Raw genomic sequence first — 21,797 nt, forward strand, 5'->3', positions numbered from 1 at the left:
TGCCCATCAGCTCTTCCCCAGACAGCATTGCCGCTCAGGTCTGACGTCATCCTAGCACAGCAGGATAACTCCCAGGGGCTAGTTGGGTTTTTTCCTGCTGTATCATGGAAGGGTTTCTGAAACTCACACCACGTTTTGCCGAACTCATTAAGGCCGAGCAGAGCCACGCGTTCTGAAGAGTAACCGTGACTCTGAGTCCACGGCTGCCTGTCCTCCAGAACCGAGCTGGGGTCAGGCAGTTAGGTGACGGTCCGGCAGAGCCTCGTAGGGCCGCCCGGGCCCCCGGCTTGCTGTGCTGTTCCTCACCCGTGAGTCCCTTGCTCCGCCTGCATGGGACTCAGTCCCAGTTCTGGCAGGAACCACAGCCCACAGCCCAGAAATTCCTGACACCTGTGGTCAAGCATCTTAATGTTTCTGCCGGGAAAACACAGGGAAGTTTCCTCTCAGTGTAATATGAGAGGGTCTGGCTGACAAGTGAGCTACAAAGAAAGCTTCTACTTTTCAGAGCTATTTGGACCTGGGCACTGCAGACAAGGGACTGAGGGGCTGTCATTGTGGGAAGTGAAGCCGCCCACGCAGGGCTGGCCTCCAAATTGGAGACCCCATGGTTCGAGACCCCATGGGCGGCACCCACGGAGGCTCCCTGGAGGAGGGTCCCCCCTGCAGAGCAGTGATGCTGGGGCTTGCCAAACCAAGAACAGGGCTCATTAAACAAGGAAGTTAGTCATCCTTAGCGGTGCCTGGCCGTGTACCGTTTCTCTTTCCTTCAGCGCACGTCTTGTAAGAATAAGAGCGTTTCTCAGCCTAGGCAAAATTAAGCTACTTAACAAAAAGGTGTAAAGATTCCTTGACACCAGTTAATGCTGAGTCCTTTTTCGAATGCACCCAGTTACCCCCGAATTCCTGTGACAGCAGGTTTGTGTGAACAAGACTCACATCGAGCAGGTAACTCTACTTCCGGGGGGAGACCAGCATCCTGGGGACTGTCCCCCAACCCTGTCCTGAGGGGCCCCTTCCTCGTAGTGTCATTTGTCTGCTTCTCTATCCTCTTAAAGATGGAAATTCCCTCCAAGGGCTCAAGAGGTTCGAGCTAAACATCAGGGCTGCGTCACCTCCCTCCCAAAGACCGGCACCTGGGCGTCCCGTGCATGAGGCTGAGTCTGAGTCTGCGCCCAGGAGACACGCGCCCCTCGTCTCTCTGACGCCAGGTAAGCCCAGGCCCCCAGCAGACACTCCTGAGGATGTGACCACAGATCCCCACCTTGTCCAACCGGTCACTTCTAGAAAGCTGACAAGGGGGACTTGCTCATCTGTCACCACTTTTATGTCCACTAGACAGCATCCCTTTTTCAAGTGGGTTCTTCCTTGTGGCGTGGTTTGGTTTGACTGCCCCTCATGAGTGCAGAAAGCAGGATAATGTTTCATTTTCCCTTTGCCACCAATATTCAAAATGAAAAGTTGGCTTAATATCTACCTTGAATCTATTTCTCAGGCTTTCTATTGAGCATCACCATGGATTCATGGATTTACATGGACTGGATGCAGTCAGTCAACTCTGAGCATCATTTTAGATGCTTGAATTGTCACCGATTTGACCAGTGGGAGCTTTTCAAAGGATTTTCCACTCATCTTGAAAGTTCCCTTGCTTTCTGAAACAACAAAAGGTCCTAAGCTTGTGTGTACCGCAGCTGCCCTGGAACAGAAAATGAATAAACAAATTGTGGTACATTCAATAGTAAAATAATAGGAATAAAAAGTAACAAACTGCGGATACGTGCACCGAAGTGGCACGTGTGGTGAAAGGAGATAGGGGTGTGATAAAAACATGCCCATCCTGCAGGTGACATCCCAGAAGGGGCAGAGAGAGTCATGGTGAAAGCGGGACTCCAGTCCCCTCTGGGCAGGGAATCATCTCTGAGCAGCTCAGGGACCGAGTAGGGGTGGAGATGCTCCAGATCTCGTTCGGGTGGAGGTTACATGACACACAATCCTCACAGCGCATAGAGCTGACCCTTGGATGGTGCACTTTATTGCATGTGAATTTCATCCCAGTAGAAAAGGTTTACAGTGAAGGCTCAGGTGCACCCCACCTCTGCTGCTGACCGGTGGCAGGGGGGCACATCCCATCTGAAGGGACGCGTTGCCCCCAGGGAGAGGCCACTCCACCCCCAGGGAGGGCGAGTGCTGGGCCCTGATGGGGGCGGGGGTGCTTATCCTACCCAGGGATCTCGGGTCCCCGGTCTCGTGCGTTGCCCACCAGGATCCACTGTCCCTCTCCTCCCAGTCGGACCCTGACCTGGGCAGGTGCTCCTGGGACCACTGAATGGCCCTTGGGCTCAGGATGGGGAAGGGGAGGGTCCTCCTGGCTTCACACGCGGCCTTTGACTGACGGCGCCTCGTCCAGCCTCGTTCTGTCCCTCTCCAGCCATCTCGCTGTCCGCACACCATCCACCAGCCCTACTGTCCCTCCCTCGCCTGGTCTGCGCCCGCCAGCATTCACTTCCTGGACCGCAGCCCACGGCAAGCACTTGTGGGTTCCCCTGGTCCTGGGATGGAAATGCCACGAGGGGTGGGTCCTCACTGCCAGTCCCAGGGGCCTGGGCTGTGGGATCCCAGGGGCAGACAGGGGCCCCATCAGAGCAGGGTGAAGGCTGCTGCCAGGGGGCCCTGGAAGACGGGAGGTCGGCAGGGCTGTGCAGGGGAGACATGTGGCCGTGGCCGGTCCCTGAGGGGCTCTGAAGACGTGTCCAGGTGAGCAAGGGGCTGGGCCTTACACTCGTGCAGAGGGCGAGGTCCAGGCCAGGGCGGCAGTCGGAGAGGGACGACGGGGGAGGGGCAGCCCTGCACTGGCCCCACCCAGGGAGCAGTGCTTGACGGGGCTGGGCGTGCAGCCCAGTGGTCACTGCGTCCCTCATCACCTGCTGCAGAGAAGGCCGGTGTGAGCAACAGGCTGGAGCCAAGCCAAGGCTACAAATAGACTTTTCCACCTGCGGAGACGGGGACTTTGTGCAGAGTACCGTGCTTCGTGAGCTGCTCACTGTTCAGGGCCATCTGACTCGTGCTGTTGTCGGCAGGACAATGCTGTCCCCGATATCCACGTCCAGATCCCCAGAACCTGTGCATTATGTGACCTTCATACGAAGCGACTTCTCAGATGTAATTAAGTTAGGGGTCTCGAGATGGGGGATTATCCTGGGTTATCCAGATGGACCAATGTCATCACATGGGTCCTTATAAAAGGGAAGCAGCTCACCATCTCAGAGGGATGTCCGCACCCTGTGTTCATTGCAGTATTATTTACAATAATGGAAATAATCGAAGTGTCTGTAGACAGATGAATGGATATAGAAGATGGGGTATAAATGTATATATACGAGTATTCAGCCATGAGAAGGAAATCCTGCCATTTGTGACCTTGAGGACACTACACTAAGTGAGATAAGCCTGACAGAGAACGACAAGTAACATATGATCTCACTTACATGTGGAACAGAGGAAAAACATGGTAGAAACAGAGAGTAGAACGGTGCTTACCAGGCACTGTGGGGAGGGGAAATGAGGAAATATTGGTACAGACTTCTAGTTCTAAGATTAACAGGCTCTGGGATCTAATGCACAGCGTGGTGACTCTAGCTAACAGGACTGTACTGTATCCGTGAAAGTGGCTAAGAGAGTAGATCTTAAATGTTATCACCACAAAAAAACAACAAAAAAAAAAACATGGTACCCATGTGAGGTGATGGAGGTGTTAGTTAACCTTATTGTGGAATCATTTTGCAACACATACATGTATCAAATCATCACCTTAAACTTACACAATGTTATATGTCAATTACATCTCAATAAAGCTGGAAAAAAAGGAGGGAGGCAAGAAGGTCAGAATCAGAGAAGATTAGAGGGTCAATGGGAGAGGGACACAGTGGCCTCTGGGATCTGGAAAAGGCAGATTCTCCCTGGAGCCTCCAGAAGGAACCGGCCCTGAGTACACCTTGATTTTAGCTCCATGAGACCCCCTCTGCACTGTACAACGTGAGTCCCACTCCAGGGCTGTAAGAAAATTAATTTGAGCTGTTTTAAGCCAGTAAGTTTGTGGTGATTTGTTACAGAAACTACATCATACAAACTAGTATGCTTCACCTGTACCCCCTCAGGTGGGGAAACTGGCTACATCGCATGGGTGGAGAAGACCAGGAGAGAATTTCAATCGTGTGGTAAGGAGAGACGCCTTGAGGAACAGTGGAGGTGGAATCGCAGGCCTGAGTGTGATGCAGGGCGGGGGATGGTGCCCAGGGACAGGGTGCGTGGAGGGGATCGCCCACCTAGAATGTCGTCTGAGCAGAGGGGCGGAGGGGCCGTCCCCGCAGGTCTGGAAACTGAGGATGTGGGGGCAGGGGGTGGCGCTGGCCTGATTCCGGCTCCTGGTTGCATCTCTCCCTGGAGGTGCATCTGTGGGCCACGCATGGGCGCAGCTCATCCTTCAGGGGTAATCGACTTAGAAACACGTTTCAGAAAATCCATAAACAAAAGCAGTTATTCCTGCGCACAGAGGGGAGAAAATACAATGGGCCATTTTCCCAGCTCTGCACAGAGACCCTCCGGGCGGGTGGCCAAGCCTCCAGCGCACCCGCCCCTCGGATTCAGCCCAACCCCCTTCGCAGCACAAGCTCAGGGGACTCCTGTCCCGAGGACCTACCCGCCCCCCAGCGCCTCCAGAGATCCAACAGAGCCGTTCACCATGAGACCTGAGGACAGGTGACGTGGAAGAGCACGGAAGCTTGAACTTTATCAGGAAGAAGTGACAACACAGGGCTTGGGGCTCCGAAAGCCAGGCGTGAGGGTGTCTGTGAAAAGCCATAGCGCACCTCCCTGCTTGCATTGCAGGCCCCAGAACAGAGACCTGCCCTCCCCGCCAGGATCCTTCTTGGGTTAATCCCGATTCAGGTGAGAGGACCCGACTTCCAGTTCACGCGCTGGAAGGGGTGCTACCTGGGAAGGACCTCGAGGGAGCCGCTGAGCGTAGGAGCTCCCGCCCAGGACAGCCCCATCTGTGGATGAGAAGGCAGAGCACGGAGTGGCCGGGCCAGGGGACAGTGGCCCTAGGTCAAGACCGCTGGTGGTCACCAGGTGGACGGCCACCTGGGAAGCCTTGACTCCTCTTATCTCCCCGCGTGTGGGTTTATCGCCCTCTCCGAGGGTCTAGCCACCCAACACCAGCCCATGCGATTAACCCCCGACCGCAGCCCTGCATGAACGCCCCGAGTGTCCCCCGCTGCAGCCCTGATCGTCTCGAATCCTTTGAAGCCCAGGTGCATGATTTCCTGCCCAGCACCCAGGCTGGGCAGCTCATGGCTGCAGCTTTGAAAGACACGCTCAGAACGATGCCTAAGAAAGTGGGGCATCGCCAGAGAGGCCCCCATGAAAGGCGCTGAGCTGGCCCAGGAGCCCAGAGGAGCCGTGACCTCACTGAGACCAGCACCAGCGTCCCGGACTGCAGACACTCCTGGGAGCCGCAGTACAGGGCACGAACAAGAACCGCCACGCCCTGGAGCAAGGGCCACAAGGGGACGAAAATGGAATTAAAATGGACCCGACGAGCAGCAGACCAGCCTCCTCACCAGTCAGGGCAAAACTCAAGCTCCGAAGGAAGGAAGTGGATTCTGGGCCCCAAACCTGGCCACCATCAGCAGCATCAAGACCCCAGGACGGGTCGCCAAGGAAACAGGGATATGTCAGTATTTTGACTGTTAAAGACTACACCCCAAATCCCATTTTGTCTTATCTAGAGAGAACTGCTGGATACTGCTGGATAACGCAGAGGAGAAACTTGAAAAAAACTGCAGACGTCCCAGGAAGCAGTTCTTAACCTTCTGTCTCTGGGAGCTAGAATTTTTTGTTTACTTTCATAATGAAAATGGACCGAGTACTTCAAATCACAAATACACAAATACTAATGGTATTAGTATTAACACTACAAATAGTAATGATATTAGTGGTTCAGATCACAAATACTAAGTATGCAGTTCTTGCGAGGCCCCCGGAGCAGCAGCTCCTCCCAGAAGAAAGCCCACACCCCGTGTCTAGAGTCGCATTTCCTGGGAAAGGAAGCAACATGGCCCTCTGTCCCACGCACTCCCCTCAAGGCCACGCGGGGGTCAGGGCACACTCACCAGCCCCTTTCTGACTAGAGCTGTATAACTTTCTAGAAGGGAATGCCAGACTGCCCTAGCGGGTGAGAACATCTGGACTACAAAACAGATGTGTTTCCTAATTGACAATGAAAATTAATCAATAGTCAATCCAAGAAAGAAATAGAAAATTTTACTGTAGCCAACCTCAGGATTATAACTGCAGAGTCTCTCAGAGCGCTCTGGGGAGTGCTCTGCCCATCAGAAATCAAAGCCCATTTACATGAGGTCTTGAGACGGTTATGCATCAAATGACGTATTATTGACAGTTTACGTAATCCAGACCTGCACGTACAGAGTGAGTAGTGGGGCACAGGTCCTTGTGGGCCCTCACAGGATTAGGAAGGAAGGTTCCCTCCTAAGGAGGTCTGGTTGACGCAGACGCACAGCACACACTAAAGTGGAGGGAAGAGGCCCAAACGGGCAAGGAAACGTTTTTAAAATTTTTCTCATCTTGCCGTAAAATATGAATTTTATTTCATCATAATGAGAGTCAACAGTCTGCCGTCTAATCTTTCAACTAAGAGAACAGGTGATGAAAAGATGGGGCAGCTCGCACCCGGTGCAGCCCAGCCGACCCCATCCTCGGGAGGGGCACCAGCTAGTCAGGTTTGGCCAGATCAAGCCCCCTGCCCTGCGTGTGGTCCCCTGAACCTGCTCTGGAAACAGGTTGAGGAGAGGAGGGGTTTGTGTCCCCGACCGTGACCCTATGGCCTCTCCCTAGAGGGCAAGAAATCAGGAAATCGTTCACACTTTAAGTACCCCATCTTTGCTTGAACTAATAGCAATTACATTTGAAACGTGTCTGCCTTTAGTCCTCCTGGCCCAGCGTGGTCACTCAGGCTGCACAGGGGCTGGGGCGCCGGCTGCCCTGGATTTGAGCCCCAGGCTCGCCCTTGGCGTTTTATCCAGTGTCCGCAAGCCTGAACTTCCCTTGACCGCGCACTCACATAGCCCGCACGCCTGAATGGGGTGGGGGGGGGGCATGGGGGGCGCACAGGTCAAGTGTGGGTATTGCTCTCGCTTTCATCGTATTCCTGAATCTTAATTCTGAATGAATTATTAAGTAATTAAATGAGTTTTAATTACTTATGAAACCGTGTGCTAATGATGCTGACGATGGGTGGAGTTTGCTGGGTTTTAAGGAACCTTCTGATTAAACAGTAAACAGTTAAAACAGCGGCAGAGCCTTCCCGCCTCCCCCATCGCAGGGCTGCGCTTCCCGCCAGCGGCCACTCGGGGGCGCCGCAGGACAACGCGGGCGGCCGGGCGGGAGCTGGAGGAGGGGCCGGAGCTGGGGGCGGGGGCCTGGGGCGGCAGGAGACCGAGAGGCTGGGGAAGGGTGGGAGGGATGGGGCTGGGCTGGGAGTTGAGGAGGAGACTGGGAGTGCCTACTGAGGACCCCCCGGACCCGGAGGCGCTGCACCACCCCCCTTATGCCATCCGTGATGCCTCCCTCTCCCCACTCCCTATTTGGAGGACCCTAGCGCTCCCCACATTTTCTGCTTCCGGCTGGTGTGGACCTTACTGAAGTCCCCGTGTGCTCACACCTAAGGGGACACCGCTCTTCGCAGGTTCCTAGGGCGAGGGGTGCTGAAGACCCAGAGGGGCCATACGGGAACCCGACCCTCCCTCTCCCTGCACGTGCGCGGGCCGGCGGGCGAAGGGAGGGACAGAGATGAGGTCAAGGTGTGTGGCCAGCAAGGCCCGGGGAGGCACAGACTGTTACCGTGAGTCCAACAGGCCCAGGACCGCCCGCCGCACAGCGCTGGCCGGGGATGTTGGGGGAGGGGCAGGTTACCGTCTGCCCCGGATGGCCCAGCTGACCACCAGGAGGTCCCAGAAGCCAGGAGCTGGTGCAGAGCCCACCCACACGGGAGGGAGGGGGTTGGGCGGTGGTGCTGGGGGCAGATTCCCCAAACCTACCCCAGGACCGGGGGTGACTCCGCCCTCTGAGCCGGTGTGGTCAGACTCCTGGACTGAACACCTGTTACGCACCCACAGGAAGAGTGGCCAGCACTGAAATTCTCAGCTGTCACAGCATCCAGTTTAATCCACCCAGGCAAGCTTTGCATCTGGGAAATAATTTTAGTTTATCTACAAGTTGGAAACCATGGAGGTGACGCTGCAGTTTGGCCAAGGCTGGGGAGGGAGAGACCTGCGCCAGCAGAGGTCACACTGGAACCAGGAACAGAGGTGACGCCTCTATGGACAGCACAGCCTCCACGCAGCCATTTCCGGGCAAAGCCAGAGAGCCAGAGGCTGGGGGCCCCTGACACGTGGGGGCAGAGGGAGCCCACCCAGTGTCCATGCTGAGCCCAGCGCAGGAACTGCCATCAGAACCCCCTTTCAGTCAGAACCCCCGATTCGGCAAAGGTGCTTTGTGCACACTTAGCATATTGTCAGTCAGAGAGCGGCAGGACTGAGCCTCTGGGAAACAGACCTCAGAACTCGGAGCGCTCTCAGAGCCATGGGGGTTGGGCCTCTCAACGTAGAGCCAGCGGTTCGGCCCTGGGCTCTGTGAATGGTTAATGAGCCCAGGGATTCCAGTTATTAGAGTAATGATTTTCTGTTTTGGCGAGGGGGGAGAGGGGCGGGGTGTTTTTGGTCTTGGTTTTGTTCTTTTGCCTGCGTTGGATCTTTGTCGCTGTGTGCAGGTTTCTCTAGTTGCAGCGAGCGGGGGCTACTCTTCGTTGCGGTGCGCGGGCTTCTCATTGCAGTGGCTTCTCTTTGTTGCGGAGCACAGGCTCTAGTGTGCAGGCTTTAGTAGTTGCAGCACGTGGGCTCAGTAGTTGTGGCTCGCGGGCTCTGGAGCACAGACTCGATAGTTGTGGCGCACGGACTTAGTTGCTCCGCGGCATGTGAGATCTTCCCAGACCAGGGCTTGAACCCGTGTCCCCTGCATTGGCAGGCGGATTCTTAACCACTGTGCCACCGGGGAAGTCCCTAGAGTAATGTTCTACCTCTAGTGCCAGGTTGGCTAGCCATGGAGGACTTTAATTTGGGCATGAAATGGCCATGGTCTTACCAAGGAGGTGATCCAGAACTGTAGGTTAACAACCTAATCTGTGGTTTCCTCTGCTGTATCTTCAGGAAACACCATATCTCCTGGGGCTGGATTGAGATAGGCAGCCCAAAGCAGTGTACAGGAAGGACCTAATTCTTGGAAAACAGGTAGACAAGATTATGGGTAAGAAGACAATGCTGAAATCTAGTCTAAAAGCCAAGGCAGGGTTGAAAGTGGAAAGTGAACAATGAAGGCCGAAGTCAGGACAGGGGAGAACAGACAGAAGGAGGAAGCGACTGAAAAATAACTTTGTGCAAAAGCTGAAGAAATAAAAGCCCCCGCCGCTCAAGAGTTCAAGGAGGAAGTTGCCTCCATGTGGTGCCGAGTATGTGACATGGGGCTTAGAGACAGCTCCCTAAAGGAATTGTGCAGGGCCGAAGAGGACAGCTAGGCGGGGGGAAAGCCTACCTGAAGCTAAAAGAAAGCAGAATCAGAAAAGCTGGCCCCGGGAAGGGAGCTAAGAGTCAGATGGTAATTGCAAGCAGAGGCCGATGGGATCCTGTGTTGTTTCGGATATGCGTGTTCTCCCCCGTCTCTGTCTCTCCTCTGCCCTTTGCAGTGAACTGGAAACAATAACGCTGTCTCCTCTTACTCATTCTCAGCGCTTTGCACTCAAATTTCACCCCCCGCACTCCACTCATCATTGTGAAGGTGGTTTCCTAACTGAAGTGACTTCCTAACTGAAAAATCCTATAGATTGACTTATTTTAATCCTCATTTTGCTACTTTTATTTCCATCAAGCCTCTTCTCAAAAGTCTCCTAATCAAAAGCCTTCTCTCGGCCTTTCCTGACTCCCCCAAACACAACAGTGCTTACGTCATAATAAAAAACAGGGCTTCCCTGGGGCGCAGCGGTTGAGAGGCCGCCTGCCGATGCGGGGTACGCGGGCTCGTGCCCCGGTCCGGGAGGATCCCACGTGCCGCGGAGCGGCTGGGCCCGTGAGCCATGGCCGCTGAGCCTGCGCGTCCGGAGCCTGTGCTCTGCAACGGGAGAGGTCACAGCAGTGAGAGGCCCGCGTACCGCAAAAAAAAATAAAAATAAAAGTAAATTAGAACCCCAACCACCACAGACACCACCCAGCTAGGTCGTCACACCACAGTGTAGACGGGAAAACCAAGGTGGGAGGCTCAGTCCTGCTCTCAGGTGAGGGTTTCACCCAGTGTAGACAGACCACTGAAGGTGGGAGGGTGGGTCCTGCACTAAGGGTGAGAGTCTCACCCAGTGTAGACACACCACTGAGGGTGGAGGGTGGATCCTGCCCAAACAGTGAGGGTCTCACCCAGTGCAGACAGACCACTGAGGGTGGGAAGGTGGTTTCTGTCCTAAGAGTGAGGGTCTCACCCAGTGCAGACACACCACTGAGGGTGGAGGGTGGGTCTTGCACTAAAGGTGAGGTTAGCACATAGGCCACCTGGTGACCTGGCCTCGTGCTGTCTGGTGAGGCTCTGCTCAGGCTGGCTGAGGTGTACAGGCTCACGTCCCGTGCAGGTTTGGCCTTCCAGGTAGGGTGGAAACTTCCGTGGCTCTGGTGTCGTGTGGGGTCTCTGTGAGCAGGCCTGGGGCTGGCACATGCCACCCTGGTGCTGATGTAAAGCCCCCTCCTCCCCTGCCACCTCAGGCAGACCTGTCTGTGCGGGAGCCCCGCCCCGCCTTCCCCACTCACCCTGACGTCAGGCCTGAGGGCAGACTCTCCAGTGCCACTGGATTCCGTCCACTCACCCCTCCCCACAGGGCAGGCCTTCCCAAATTCTCATCCAGCCAGGGGATGCAAGTCTCAGACCTCGGGCTCTGCAGACAAACGCCCCACCAGGGTCCTGGGGCCGGCTCTGCATGGGGGGCTACAGGGCGGCCTGACCCAGCTGCCCGCTGTCACGCCCCCAGCTGCCTGGGACCCATATGGCCCAACACCCCTGCCCCTTAGAACTGGACCTACGGCCTTTAAGATGGAAATCCAAGGTGTGCATACAAGTGACAGAACAGTTTTCTGACCTACAGCACAGATGGAGTTTCTTAAACCAAAACAGCGCTGTGGATGTAAATGCTCCAGGGGAACCGTGAACAGAATCCGGTAAAGCGCTGGCTGGCCTCCTGCCCCTCCCATGGGGAAGCTACCTCCTCAGCTACTGGGACCCTGGTGTTGGGGGGGGCAGGGGGGAGGAAGAGGCTTGCCAACCACACCTCAAGGGGCTTTCATCTTCGCAGAGTGGGTGGTGTAGGACCTCCTCCCCCCACCGCCCACCCCGCCCTGACAGCCTGTGCTGAACAGATCCGAGCGTCCCGTCCAGGGATCCAGGAGCCATCGAGGGAAGGAGACCCTGCAGGGACTGGGACCCAGGAGTCGGCCCATGTGCCCGCCTCGCCCTCCCACCTCACACCTTCAGCTCAGCCTGAGTGCCGTGTGGCTGCTGCTTCTTAACTTTTATTTTATTGGAGTGTAACACACGTACAGAAAAGCGCCTGGAACACACTCGGTCAGCTCGGGGGACGATCACGGCGTGAGCTTCCACGACACCACAACTCACGGCAGGAGACAGAACACGGAAGCAGGAGGCGGCCAAGGCGGCCGGGGGCTTGCTGGGGGAACAGGGAGGTCACTTGGCTCGCTGGCTACCTGGGCGGCCCTGCTGGGGGGTGAAGCGGGGACCGACGAAAGGTGCCACACTTCACACCCGCGGGGAGTGGCCAGGGCTGAACTTGTACAGGTACATTACCCAGAGGATGCAGACGGTCATGGAGACCCAGATCCAGACTTCTTCGTAGGGGTCGAAGCAGAAGCCTACGGCCCAGCAGAAGTCCTCCTCCCAGTAGCACCCAGGGCCGGACTTGCCCACCCTGGGCCCCGGCTGCCTCTGCTTCTTGGAAAAGCCAGGGGTGGCAAGGCCATTGCTTTCAGGGCCACTGTCATCGCTGCTAGAGCCCTTGCTCTGAATGATACTGAGGACGGAGAAGGAGATAGTGACGGAGCCCTCGCTGATGGGGACAGGGCCACTGGCATTGGTCCCTGGAAGGGGCTCACGGCCTGCGGTGGCAGGGCCGCTGCCGCCATCCTCCTTCCCTTTGCCTTCGGTGATGCCAGCAGAGGACGCCCCGCCTTCGCCCTTGTTGGCGAAGATGAAAGGGAAGGTGAGGGAGCCGTAGATGAGGTCAAAGGGGTCCTCGCCTTCAAGGACCACATTGGTCAAGGAAGAGGGGAAGGTGACGGGGCCCTCCCCGTTGTGCCTGAGGCCGATGATGTAGGCCACTGGCCGCGGGCTGTTTCCATCAGTGACTTCAGTGACGGCACCGCTGCTGCCGAACGCGGGGCCCCAGCCATCGTCTGCATCTCATCTCCATCAGGGTCGGAGACGCAGCCGTGGCCTTTGTAGATGAAGCCTGTCATGTCCTTGGTGCCGCTGAGGACGAGGCCTTTGCCATGGAACACGGGGACTTTGATGTTCACTGGGAAGCGTTGGCCTTTGGACGTGGCCTTGGAGCTGGTGGGCAGGTAGGGGGAGCCCCTGCCAACGGTGAGCGGCCCGGTGGGGTCGGCCACGGGCCCCTTGTCCTCGTGCACAAGGGAGAAGGGGACAGTGACGATCTCCTCATCCTCTCGCCGAAGAAGTCCCTGCCCTCGGAGAGGGGGTTCTTGATGAAGTCAGCCACGGAGAGGGGGACCGTGGTGGAGTTGGGGTGTAGCCCCTGGAGCAGTCCACCACAAGCCTGCAGCCAAGCGTGCGCAGCTGTTGGCTGGCGGTGGGGGCGTCCACGTTGCTGCCGCCATACAGGGTGAACCTGCCCTTGCTGGTGCTGGGGCTCTTGACCTCGGGCCCCCAGGCGGGGTCCGGGGGCTTCTGGAAGAAGCAGACCCCCAGGTCGCAGGCGTCGCAGTGCTCGCCGAAGCAGATCTCGGGGCACTGGTCGGAGCCTGGGCCCTCCCCGTAGCACTTCTGCGCGATGAACTGCACCAGCTTGTTGAGGAAGAGCCACACACTGAGCAGGCTGACGTGGCAGGCGGCCCCGCCCGCGGGCACAGCCGGCACTGCTGGGCCCAGATGCGCACCTTCACCAGCCCCTGCCGGGCATCCTCGTCCCACTACAGGTGGAAGAGGATGTGCACATGGGCCGAGGACCAGCCCCACTGGCAGCAGCCACACTGGAGCCTGGGGAGGAGAGAGGGGGTGAGCGGGGACGGGGTTGCCCTCCCCCGGGCCCAGCGGAATTCATGACCCCAGCCCATGTGTGCACATCCCTCGCTGCACCCACACCTGAAAAGCCAAAGCCAACGCCTTTCATCCATTTGGCACCAAGGCGCTCTCAGCGGCAAAGCCACGCCTGCCACGTGCAGGGCCAGCTCTGCGCTTGCTGCTGCTGGTCTGTCGCCTGCTGACCTGGGTCTCAACTGCTCGAGGAGACGCCACCAGGACAGTGAGAAAAGGAAGAGCTTCTGTGATGCCCAGTGCGGGGGCGGGGGGCTGCAGAAAGGACCTGGGGAACCCACCCCACGGGAGAGAGGCGATGGGGAGGCTGGGGGGGCAGAGGAGCATGAGGAGAGCGGTGAGGGTGCCGCTCCGGAGGCTGAAGGCCCCGTGTCCTTCTGTTTCCGGACTGTCAGGTCACAGGTGAGTGACCCTCTGGCCCTCACCGGAACTTCCCCTGATGGTGGGCTTGTCCCCACTGCGCCCCCGCATGCAGCCTCCAGCGCACATGGCCAGGGAGCACCTAGACACGGATGGTGCCCTGGGGACTGAACTTCCTCCTTTATCTGTTAATTAATGAGCGCGTCATGGCTGCACGTGGCCAGTGGCTGTACGTGGAGAGGTGGGTCTGCCCTAGTGACCATCCCACCAGCTAGCATTTCTGTCCGTGAAAACAGAAAACCAAGGTGTGCTCAGGGTCCTCATCCCACCTGTGTAGAGCGGCTCCTCTGTGGGGCCGTGGGAACAGTACCGGGTTGGAAGGGGCCCCTCAGATGCACTGAAGGCTGTTACTTCCTAACACCTGGGAAAGCCAGCATCCCAGCGCACACCTGACTCCAGGGGTTTCGGACGCTGGGGAACTGGGGCGTGACTGGTCTGCGAGGCCCCCTCTCCCCCCGGCCCCCTCCCAGCTGGCCCCTGGGGGACCAGGCTGCCTGGCTGGGCAGGGCCCCTGCAGGTCTGGCCCGTCCTGGCTGCTCTGATGGCAGCTGGCATCACGAGGAAGAGCGAGGCTCACGTGGTGACCCGTGGTCCCAGGGGCTCGCGACGCAGCCCCCACTCGGCCACAGCCCAGGCCGGGGACATCCTCCTTCCTCTGGGGCCCGTACCCCCTTCTTCCATCCCCTCAGGCCTCCCTGCAGTGCAGGGCCGAGCGGTGACCGGGTGACTGCCCACACCCTGCTCCCGCTGTCAGCGCTGCCACGGAAACGAGGAGATGCTGCAGTGAACAAGCAAAGCCCTCCACGCAGGGGCAGCATCACCACGCCAGCTGCCCCTTGGCAGGGCCCCAACTGGCCTGGCAGTGCCAACACTGCCAGGCAGGGCCTCAGCTGGCCTGTGCTGAAAGGCAATGAACAGACTGCTCCCCCAACACCCCCATTTCCCGGAAGGGAGGAGCAACATCTGGCCCACCCACCCACCTGTTGGGTGCCAAGGCCAGGCAGACACACGGCCCCCCCGCCGCCTTCCTCACTGGCCAGGCCACACCCAGCCTAGCCAGTGGTTAAGTAGCCTCGGCCCCTCCCTCCCAGGACCCCACAGGAGACCCCCCCGCCTCAGCCGCACCTCGAGAGTCCCCGCAGCCGGTGCTGGAAACCGCTGCTGTCCAGGTGCCCTGAGGCCAGATTCTCCTCAGGGACCAGCTCCCAGGTGTCCTGGGGCTTCCTCTTGGCCATCAGCTGGGCCAAGGTGGTGGCCCACACATCCACGCCGTCCATGCTGGCGCTGGGCTCCCCATTGCGGTCTGAGGGCTGCGCTGGCTGCGGTTCCTAGCGAGCACCCACCCGCCTCAGCACCGACCAATTGCCGCCTTGACAACCGTCTCGTCTCCATAGCAACCGGATTTGTCTCAGAGAAATGAGAAATAGGCCTTTTTTTCTGACCCTTTTGCGTATTTTTTATTACGCAAGCAGTGGATTTTCATTTTAGGAAAAATCAGAAACATAAAAAGGACAAACTACAATACGATAAAAACCGCCCATAGTCATCATTGTGGTGCTGACATCCACGTATTTTCGGGGCCTATGCACATATACATTTCCATAATTATTTTTCACAAATAGGAAATCTTACTGAACATATTACCCTAAGGCCTGCTTCTTTTACCCACAGCGTAGCATGGACGGTGATGCCCATTCTTCTAAATATCTGATATTTTCCAGCCTGTGGCTGGGGCATGATCTACCTGCCCGGCCTCTGTCCTTGACCACGGTGCTAAGTCTTTGCCATTACAAACAAAGCTTGAGGAACTTTACTGAACATGTATCGTTGCAAATTTTCCCATGACTTTTCTTTTTCTTTCTTTTTTTTTTTTTTTTTGGTGTTTGTTTGTTTGCTTGTTTGTTCAGCTGCGCCACGCACGCAGCTTACGGGGTCATAGTTCCCCGAGCACGGATGGAACCCGCGTCCCCTGCAGTGGAAGCGTGGAGTCCCAACCACTGGAGCGCCAGGGAAGTCCCTCCCAAGTCTTCTCCTTTCTTCATACTTTTTATTGGCTAGAAATGTACATTTACGTAAAAATGCCTTAAAGGTAATGCACAGCTTCACAAATTACTCTAAAGTCTTCGCTCAGGACCTGAAGGAGTCGGCCCCCAAAGCTGTCTGCGTGCCCCGTACCCGCCGCCAGCACTCCCCTCCCGGCAGAGGCACCGGTGCTGGGAGCTCTGGCCGCTCCACCCGAGATGCAGCCTGTTTGGGGCTTTGCGCCTCCCCTGAGAGGAAGCTCCGCCCCGCATGTGCGCATGCGTCTGGCTCCTGTGCTGTCTGTGGGCCAGCTTCGCCCCCCGCGTGTCCAGTACTTGGTGAAGGTGCGAGGGCGACATGGCTCGAGGAAAGAGCCAGCCGAGGCTCGAGGGTTGAGCAGAGCCGGGAGGGGCCTGAGCCCGGGGCGGTGGGGGGAGGGCTCAAGCGAGCTCTCAGGGGAGGCGGCACCCAGCGCCCTGTCCACTGGGCAGCGTGGCTCCGCCGAGGAGCTGGCCGGGCCAGTGCCACGGAAGCGGGTTTCTCCGTGGGCCCAAGGCTGTGAAACGGTGGCTCATGTTGACGAGAGGAAAAGCTCTGACCAAGTGAAACAGGGACATGGACTGTCGGGACGTGCTCAGCAGCCAGCAAGTTCCCCAGCGCCGCGGCTGGCGGGAAAGGATGCTCCCCCCAGGCCGTTCGGCAGCTCCCAGGCCAGAGCGGGCCTCATCCGGAGCACCCCTCCCGGAATGAGGGTCGTGGACCCTGCCCCTGGGCCTCTGGGCAAGCGGCAGTGCCCACAGCAGCGAGCTGCCTGCTCTGTGTCCCCTGCCGAGGGCTACGGCACCTGCCGGGCAGCCGGCTCCAGGTTCAAGAATCGCTGCATCCACCCCTGCTGGGAGCGGGCCTTGCGGGCCTTTCCTGCAGCCTGTTCGCGCCCAGAGCCACCTAGAAATTCCAAGGCACAGACTTAGCATAGCCTTCGCCCCCAGTGAATGCTCTGCCCACGGCCTGTTCAGCTCCCTGTGGGCCTCCTCCCTATATCCACCTGTCTCGGGACTCTGCCTCTGTACCCTGCATGCTGAGCAGTTTCTTCTCATTTTTCTCCCAGTTCCTTGATTCTCTCCTCGTCTGTGTCCAGACTACAGCTGATCCTGTCAAGTGACTTGTTCCTTTCTCAAACTTCCTTTTGGCTCTCTTTCAACTGGATGACATCTTTCTTCCTTGCAGCTAAGTGTGACAATGAGATAGAACAGGAAATTATTGGAATGTGCTTTGGGGAAGGTTCTGTAATATGGGACCAGGTAACCAGGGAAAGTCCAACTTTTCCCATTCCACTTTCACCTTCTCTGTTCATCAGTGCAGAGGTGATGGCTGGCACTCCTGCAGCCACCTTAGACCACGAGATGACCTTGCAGATGGAAACCACATGCTGAGACCCTGAATCCTTGAGGGCAGTTGGAGTCACAATACCACTTCAGGGTCGCCTACCTCTGGATTTCTTCTTCAAGAGAGAAATAAACTTCTAGCAGCCATTTTCTGGGAGTTTTTTGGTTATCACCCAGCCAATCATAGCAATTCTAAGGTCCTGAATTTTGCTGGTCAGTCCGGGGCCATTGTGTGTATGTGGGCACACATGCTGTCCTGTCACATGCCCGTGCAGGGGGATGAGGGGATGGCTGTAGCCCTGGCCCAAGGAGCCCCCACAGAGCTCTCCCTCTCTGGTAGCCCCTCCAGTCACAGTGGCCCTGGCTGTGCCTGCACCGTGCTGGGTGTGGGCACCCTCGCTCTGCCCAGACCGGACCACAGCCCTGTACACCAGGCCACCCTGCAGGCCTCTCCGCTCCGAGACCAGCAACTGTCTCTGACTCTGGAGGAGAGTCTTGGAATCATGACTCACCACCCCCCGCCCTGGAAAATAACCTTTGGGTGATGAGACGGACCCTTTCAAAATGGAAGGAGCCTGTCGCCTCCAACCTTTCTCAGGACCTCCTCAGTCTGGCCCAGAGCCTGTTCCAAAGGCCCAGGTGCAGACCCCGGGGAAGTCAGCCTCCACGTACCTCTATCCGTCTGCCCATTTATGTGCTCCCCAAACCCACGAGCCAAGCCCCCTGCAAAAACTACTTACAGGGTCAGCTAACAAATTCTTCAGGCATAAATATCCCCTCCTTTTGACCAGAGAAACGATGGGCGAAGCAAAACGCACGCACCACTCCGTACGTGATTCCTGGGTTGTGCGGCGTGTCCTGGAACCACGGGTCCAGCTGTGTGACTGTGCAGCCCGTAGGTGGGGTGGGAAAAGCCCTTCCTCGGAGCTGGTGCAAGGATGCTGGCACCGCTAAGGACAGGCTCTAAGAACAAGGCTCGTAGCCACGCCCTCTGCCTCTATGCTCCCCTCCACCTTCTAACCTATGACAGCCTCCCTGGGGCACTGATGACCCCAGTCTGGGGTGGGGTATGGGTGGAGAGTGGTGTCAGGAAACCAGGTACCATTTCTACACGATCGCCCCCCTGAGGGAGACGCCGAGGCCCCTCTCCCCATGGACACTCTCTGGCCTCCTCCCTCACACTCACTGCCCTGATCAGAGGGCAGGGGCAGCCCTCACACTGGGGGCTTCCAGGTGGAGCATGTGAAAGCAGACCTTCCGCAGCCCAGGTGAGACACGAGGACAGTCTCCTGCAGGGGTGTCTGTCACCCTCTTGGCCTGGCTGGCTCCCCTGAAGCCCCTCACTGCGACCCTGGACGAGGGAACTGCCCCATTTGGACTGGGGGTGGGGAGGGGGAGGGTGGCAGAGGCAGGACCGCACAGCAGGGAGGCCTCAAAGCTGGCAGCCAGGTCAGGGTCAAGGGGTCACAGGGTCCAGCACGAGGCCAGCCGGCTGATTGGCTTTGCTCTGTCAACAGGGCCCCACCTTGTGTGTCTGGGCAGGAGAGGTTGAGACAGACAGGCAGACAGACAGACAAGAGGAGAGACTTGGGCAGAAGCGTGGTGCTCAGCCCGTGCTGGGCTCACCTCAGCCCCCTAGACCTCAGCAGAGGGGGTGCAGCTTCAGGAACATGGGCCACTCCCCGAACCCCAGGCCGTGTGGCCCCCCAGGAGGCCCGAGCCCAAGCACGCCGTCGAAGTGTGTGTCCGGGGCCTGCAGGCAGCAGGAGGGGGTCCTGGCCAGCAGCTGGGACAGCAGCCCCCACCCAGCCAGTTCTGTTCCTAAAGGCACTTCCCGCCGTCCCAAGTTCCAGCATCCAGCCCAGCTGCTGCCAAGCGAGGGGCCGGCACCTCCACCAGGTCCCGGAAGGAGCCGTGACATCGGGCAACGGAGGAGAAGACCAAGGGATGCAGGCGAGGGGGCACCTTCTGAGTGAGCCGGCACAGGCTGGGCAGAGGGGACCCGGCCCTCCAAGTTGAGGACAGCCTGCCCAGAGGGCAGCAGCTCTTGCATGTCCACGGGGGCGGCTGCACGTCCACCCAGGTCAGGCTGGCACCGGAGCCCGCGGGGCAGCAGCTCAGCTGCCTGGGCGACCAGCCAGCAAGAAGCGTGAATGACACCCGGTGGGAGAGGCCAGGGAAGTGTTCACACACGTGTACTACACACACATGAACACACAACACACACATACCTATGCACACACAAACACACCACACACATATGCACATATACAAATACTAACCCATGTATAAGCACACACATGAACAGGTACCGGTGAACACACACCACACACAAAACACATAAACATATGAACACCTATACAGGCATGAACACACACCATACACACACCTGCACATGAATACACACACACGCCTACAAACCTACACACACACACACATGAACACATACACCCAAACACACACTTTTGGAAATTTAAAATATAAATTTGCATTTAAACTCCCAACAGCATTCTAGAAAGTTTAGAAATGAGGGGGTAAGAAATCTGGGAACCCACCACCTTAACAAACAAGCCAACTATTATTCTTGTGTACAATAAGTGGTGAAAATATTTTGTCCCTATTTTTTAATTTGATTCTTAAATTGGGCAGATAAATTAGGCGCTCTTTTTTAACTTCTGGGAAATGCTTCAGAAACAGGATAGAGCAAAAAGTTTGTATTTGCAATCACTATTAACCATTTCCTGTTCCAACCTCAGACTAGCTGTGAATCCACCGCCCTCCCGGGCTGTGGGGCATCAGTTCCACTGTGCGCCTCCCAGTCTGGGTCAGAGGTCACTGACACCACCACTCTCCAACCCCTCGGAAGCAGTTTCAGGACGATCCTCCCACTTGCTGTGTTTCTCCTGTGAATGGAAACGTCCCTCCGGCTCTGGTGGTGCCTCAGGAGCACGGGAGCCCCCTCTCCCCCACTCTCCCTCCGCTCCTGTCCGGCTGTGCGTGTCACCTCGGCCGGCACACCTGGAAACTCTTGGGCCCCTCTTCTCAAGGTAGAAGGGTGGGTGGCCCGAGTAGGGAAACTTCCCCAGGCTCCTAAGAGCTAGACCCTGTGTCCTCAGTGCCCGCTTTGCTGAGAACCTTCTGGGCCGTTGGCTTCCTTCACTGCTGGTCCCCGGGCTTCTGCAGTTGGTCGGGCAGGAAGCAGCCGGCAGCCTGATGGACTGGGTAGAGGTGGGGTGCCCCGCAGACACAGAACACACACCCCGCGGCACCTTGCACCCAGCCACCCATGGATCCCAGGACCAAAGCTGCTGCTCACCCAGGCCCTGCACATGGGATCCTCCCAGCGGGACCACCCCAAACTAGATCCACCCAGTGCACCTCAGCAGAGAAGAGCCAAGTGTGCCACCTGCCACGGACTACATGCGGGCACAGCGACGATCCCAGTGGAGACAAACGCATGCGTGGACCACTGTCCATGGGATCGTGCAGCATGAGAGACCCACCCCGCGGGCCACTGCCAGGCCATCCCACTGTGTGCTTTGTGGAGACAAAAGTATATGCTGGAGGATGGACCAGTGGATGCCGGGTGAGAGCGGAAGGGAGATGGGTGTGGCTCAGAGAGGCACAGGGTGTCCCGTGGTGACGGACCTTGGCATCATCTCAGAGGGCTGGATGCCAGGGCTGTCACATGGCTACATCGTACAGCACTAAACACACACAAGTCAGTGAACTAAAGGCCCTCTGCACTCCTTTGCTGGGCCGCACCCATGGCAGCATCCTGGTTGTAATAGCAGATGGCAGTTGTGCAAAATGTTATCACTGAGAGAGACTCGGCCCCATGTGCAGAGCCAGCTCTGTTATCCTCACAACTGGGAGCACACCTGCGATCACCTCAATGACAATGACACACAGCTGTCGTCACTGGAAAGCCCGCTGCACTGGGGGTCCCCTGTTGGCTCTGATGAACCCAGTCCAGTGCCTGGTCATGTGAGAGGGTAATAGGTGGGACCAGGGGAACGGAGGCCCTGGCTGGGACCCCGGCTGGAATCTCCCAAACCTGAAGGGGTGAAATAAGGACGCAGGACAGAGAGGACAGGGCCAAACATCAGGGGACACAGAAAGGAGACAGATGGAGCCCTGACCTTCCCTCTTCCCTCCATCCAGGGAGACTATTCTGTCCCTAATGAAGGATGGTGAGGGAGGGGGACAGGTGGGCACAGTGTGTGGGGTGGGCACGGTGTGTGTGGTGGGGACGGTGTGTGTGTGGTGTGACAGCATGTGTTTGGATGGGGGTGTTTGGGGGAGAGTGAGCTGATAAGCATGGGGGAGCTGACTTTGGGGGGCCAGCGCCCCGGAGGCTCTGGGGCTCCTACCCCATCCCTCACTTGCCTGCGTCCCTCCCTGGCTCTGACCCAGTTGCCCTGCTGGTCCTGCCGACCCCAGGCCATGTGCACCGCCCCCCCCCCCCACATCCACAGTCTCTGGGCCCCTTTCAGCCTCCTGAGTCTGGGACCCCCCCCC

The 21,797-nt window shown here is 57.7% G+C and overlaps 1 protein-coding gene across 1 annotated transcript; it reads right to left on the bottom strand.

The window, feature by feature from the left end:
• Nucleotides 1–2,634: 2,634 nt before the first annotated feature.
• RTP5 (receptor transporter protein 5 (putative)) lies at nt 2,635–15,155 on the bottom strand. Its single transcript, XM_029225579.1, is given in 9 exon segments — nt 2,635–2,667; nt 2,775–2,921; nt 5,465–5,542; nt 11,923–12,575; nt 12,578–12,836; nt 12,839–12,918; nt 12,921–13,256; nt 13,259–13,392; nt 14,995–15,155. Coding segments are annotated over 9 exon segments (1,872 nt in total). The 5' UTR covers nt 15,147–15,155.
• Nucleotides 15,156–21,797: the final 6,642 nt, after the last annotated feature.

This window comes from Monodon monoceros, unplaced genomic scaffold, assembly GCF_005190385.1.
Source record: "Monodon monoceros isolate NGI ecotype Baffin Bay Population unplaced genomic scaffold, NGI_Narwhal_1 Super_Scaffold_16, whole genome shotgun sequence".
Lineage (NCBI taxonomy): Eukaryota > Metazoa > Chordata > Mammalia > Artiodactyla > Monodontidae > Monodon > Monodon monoceros.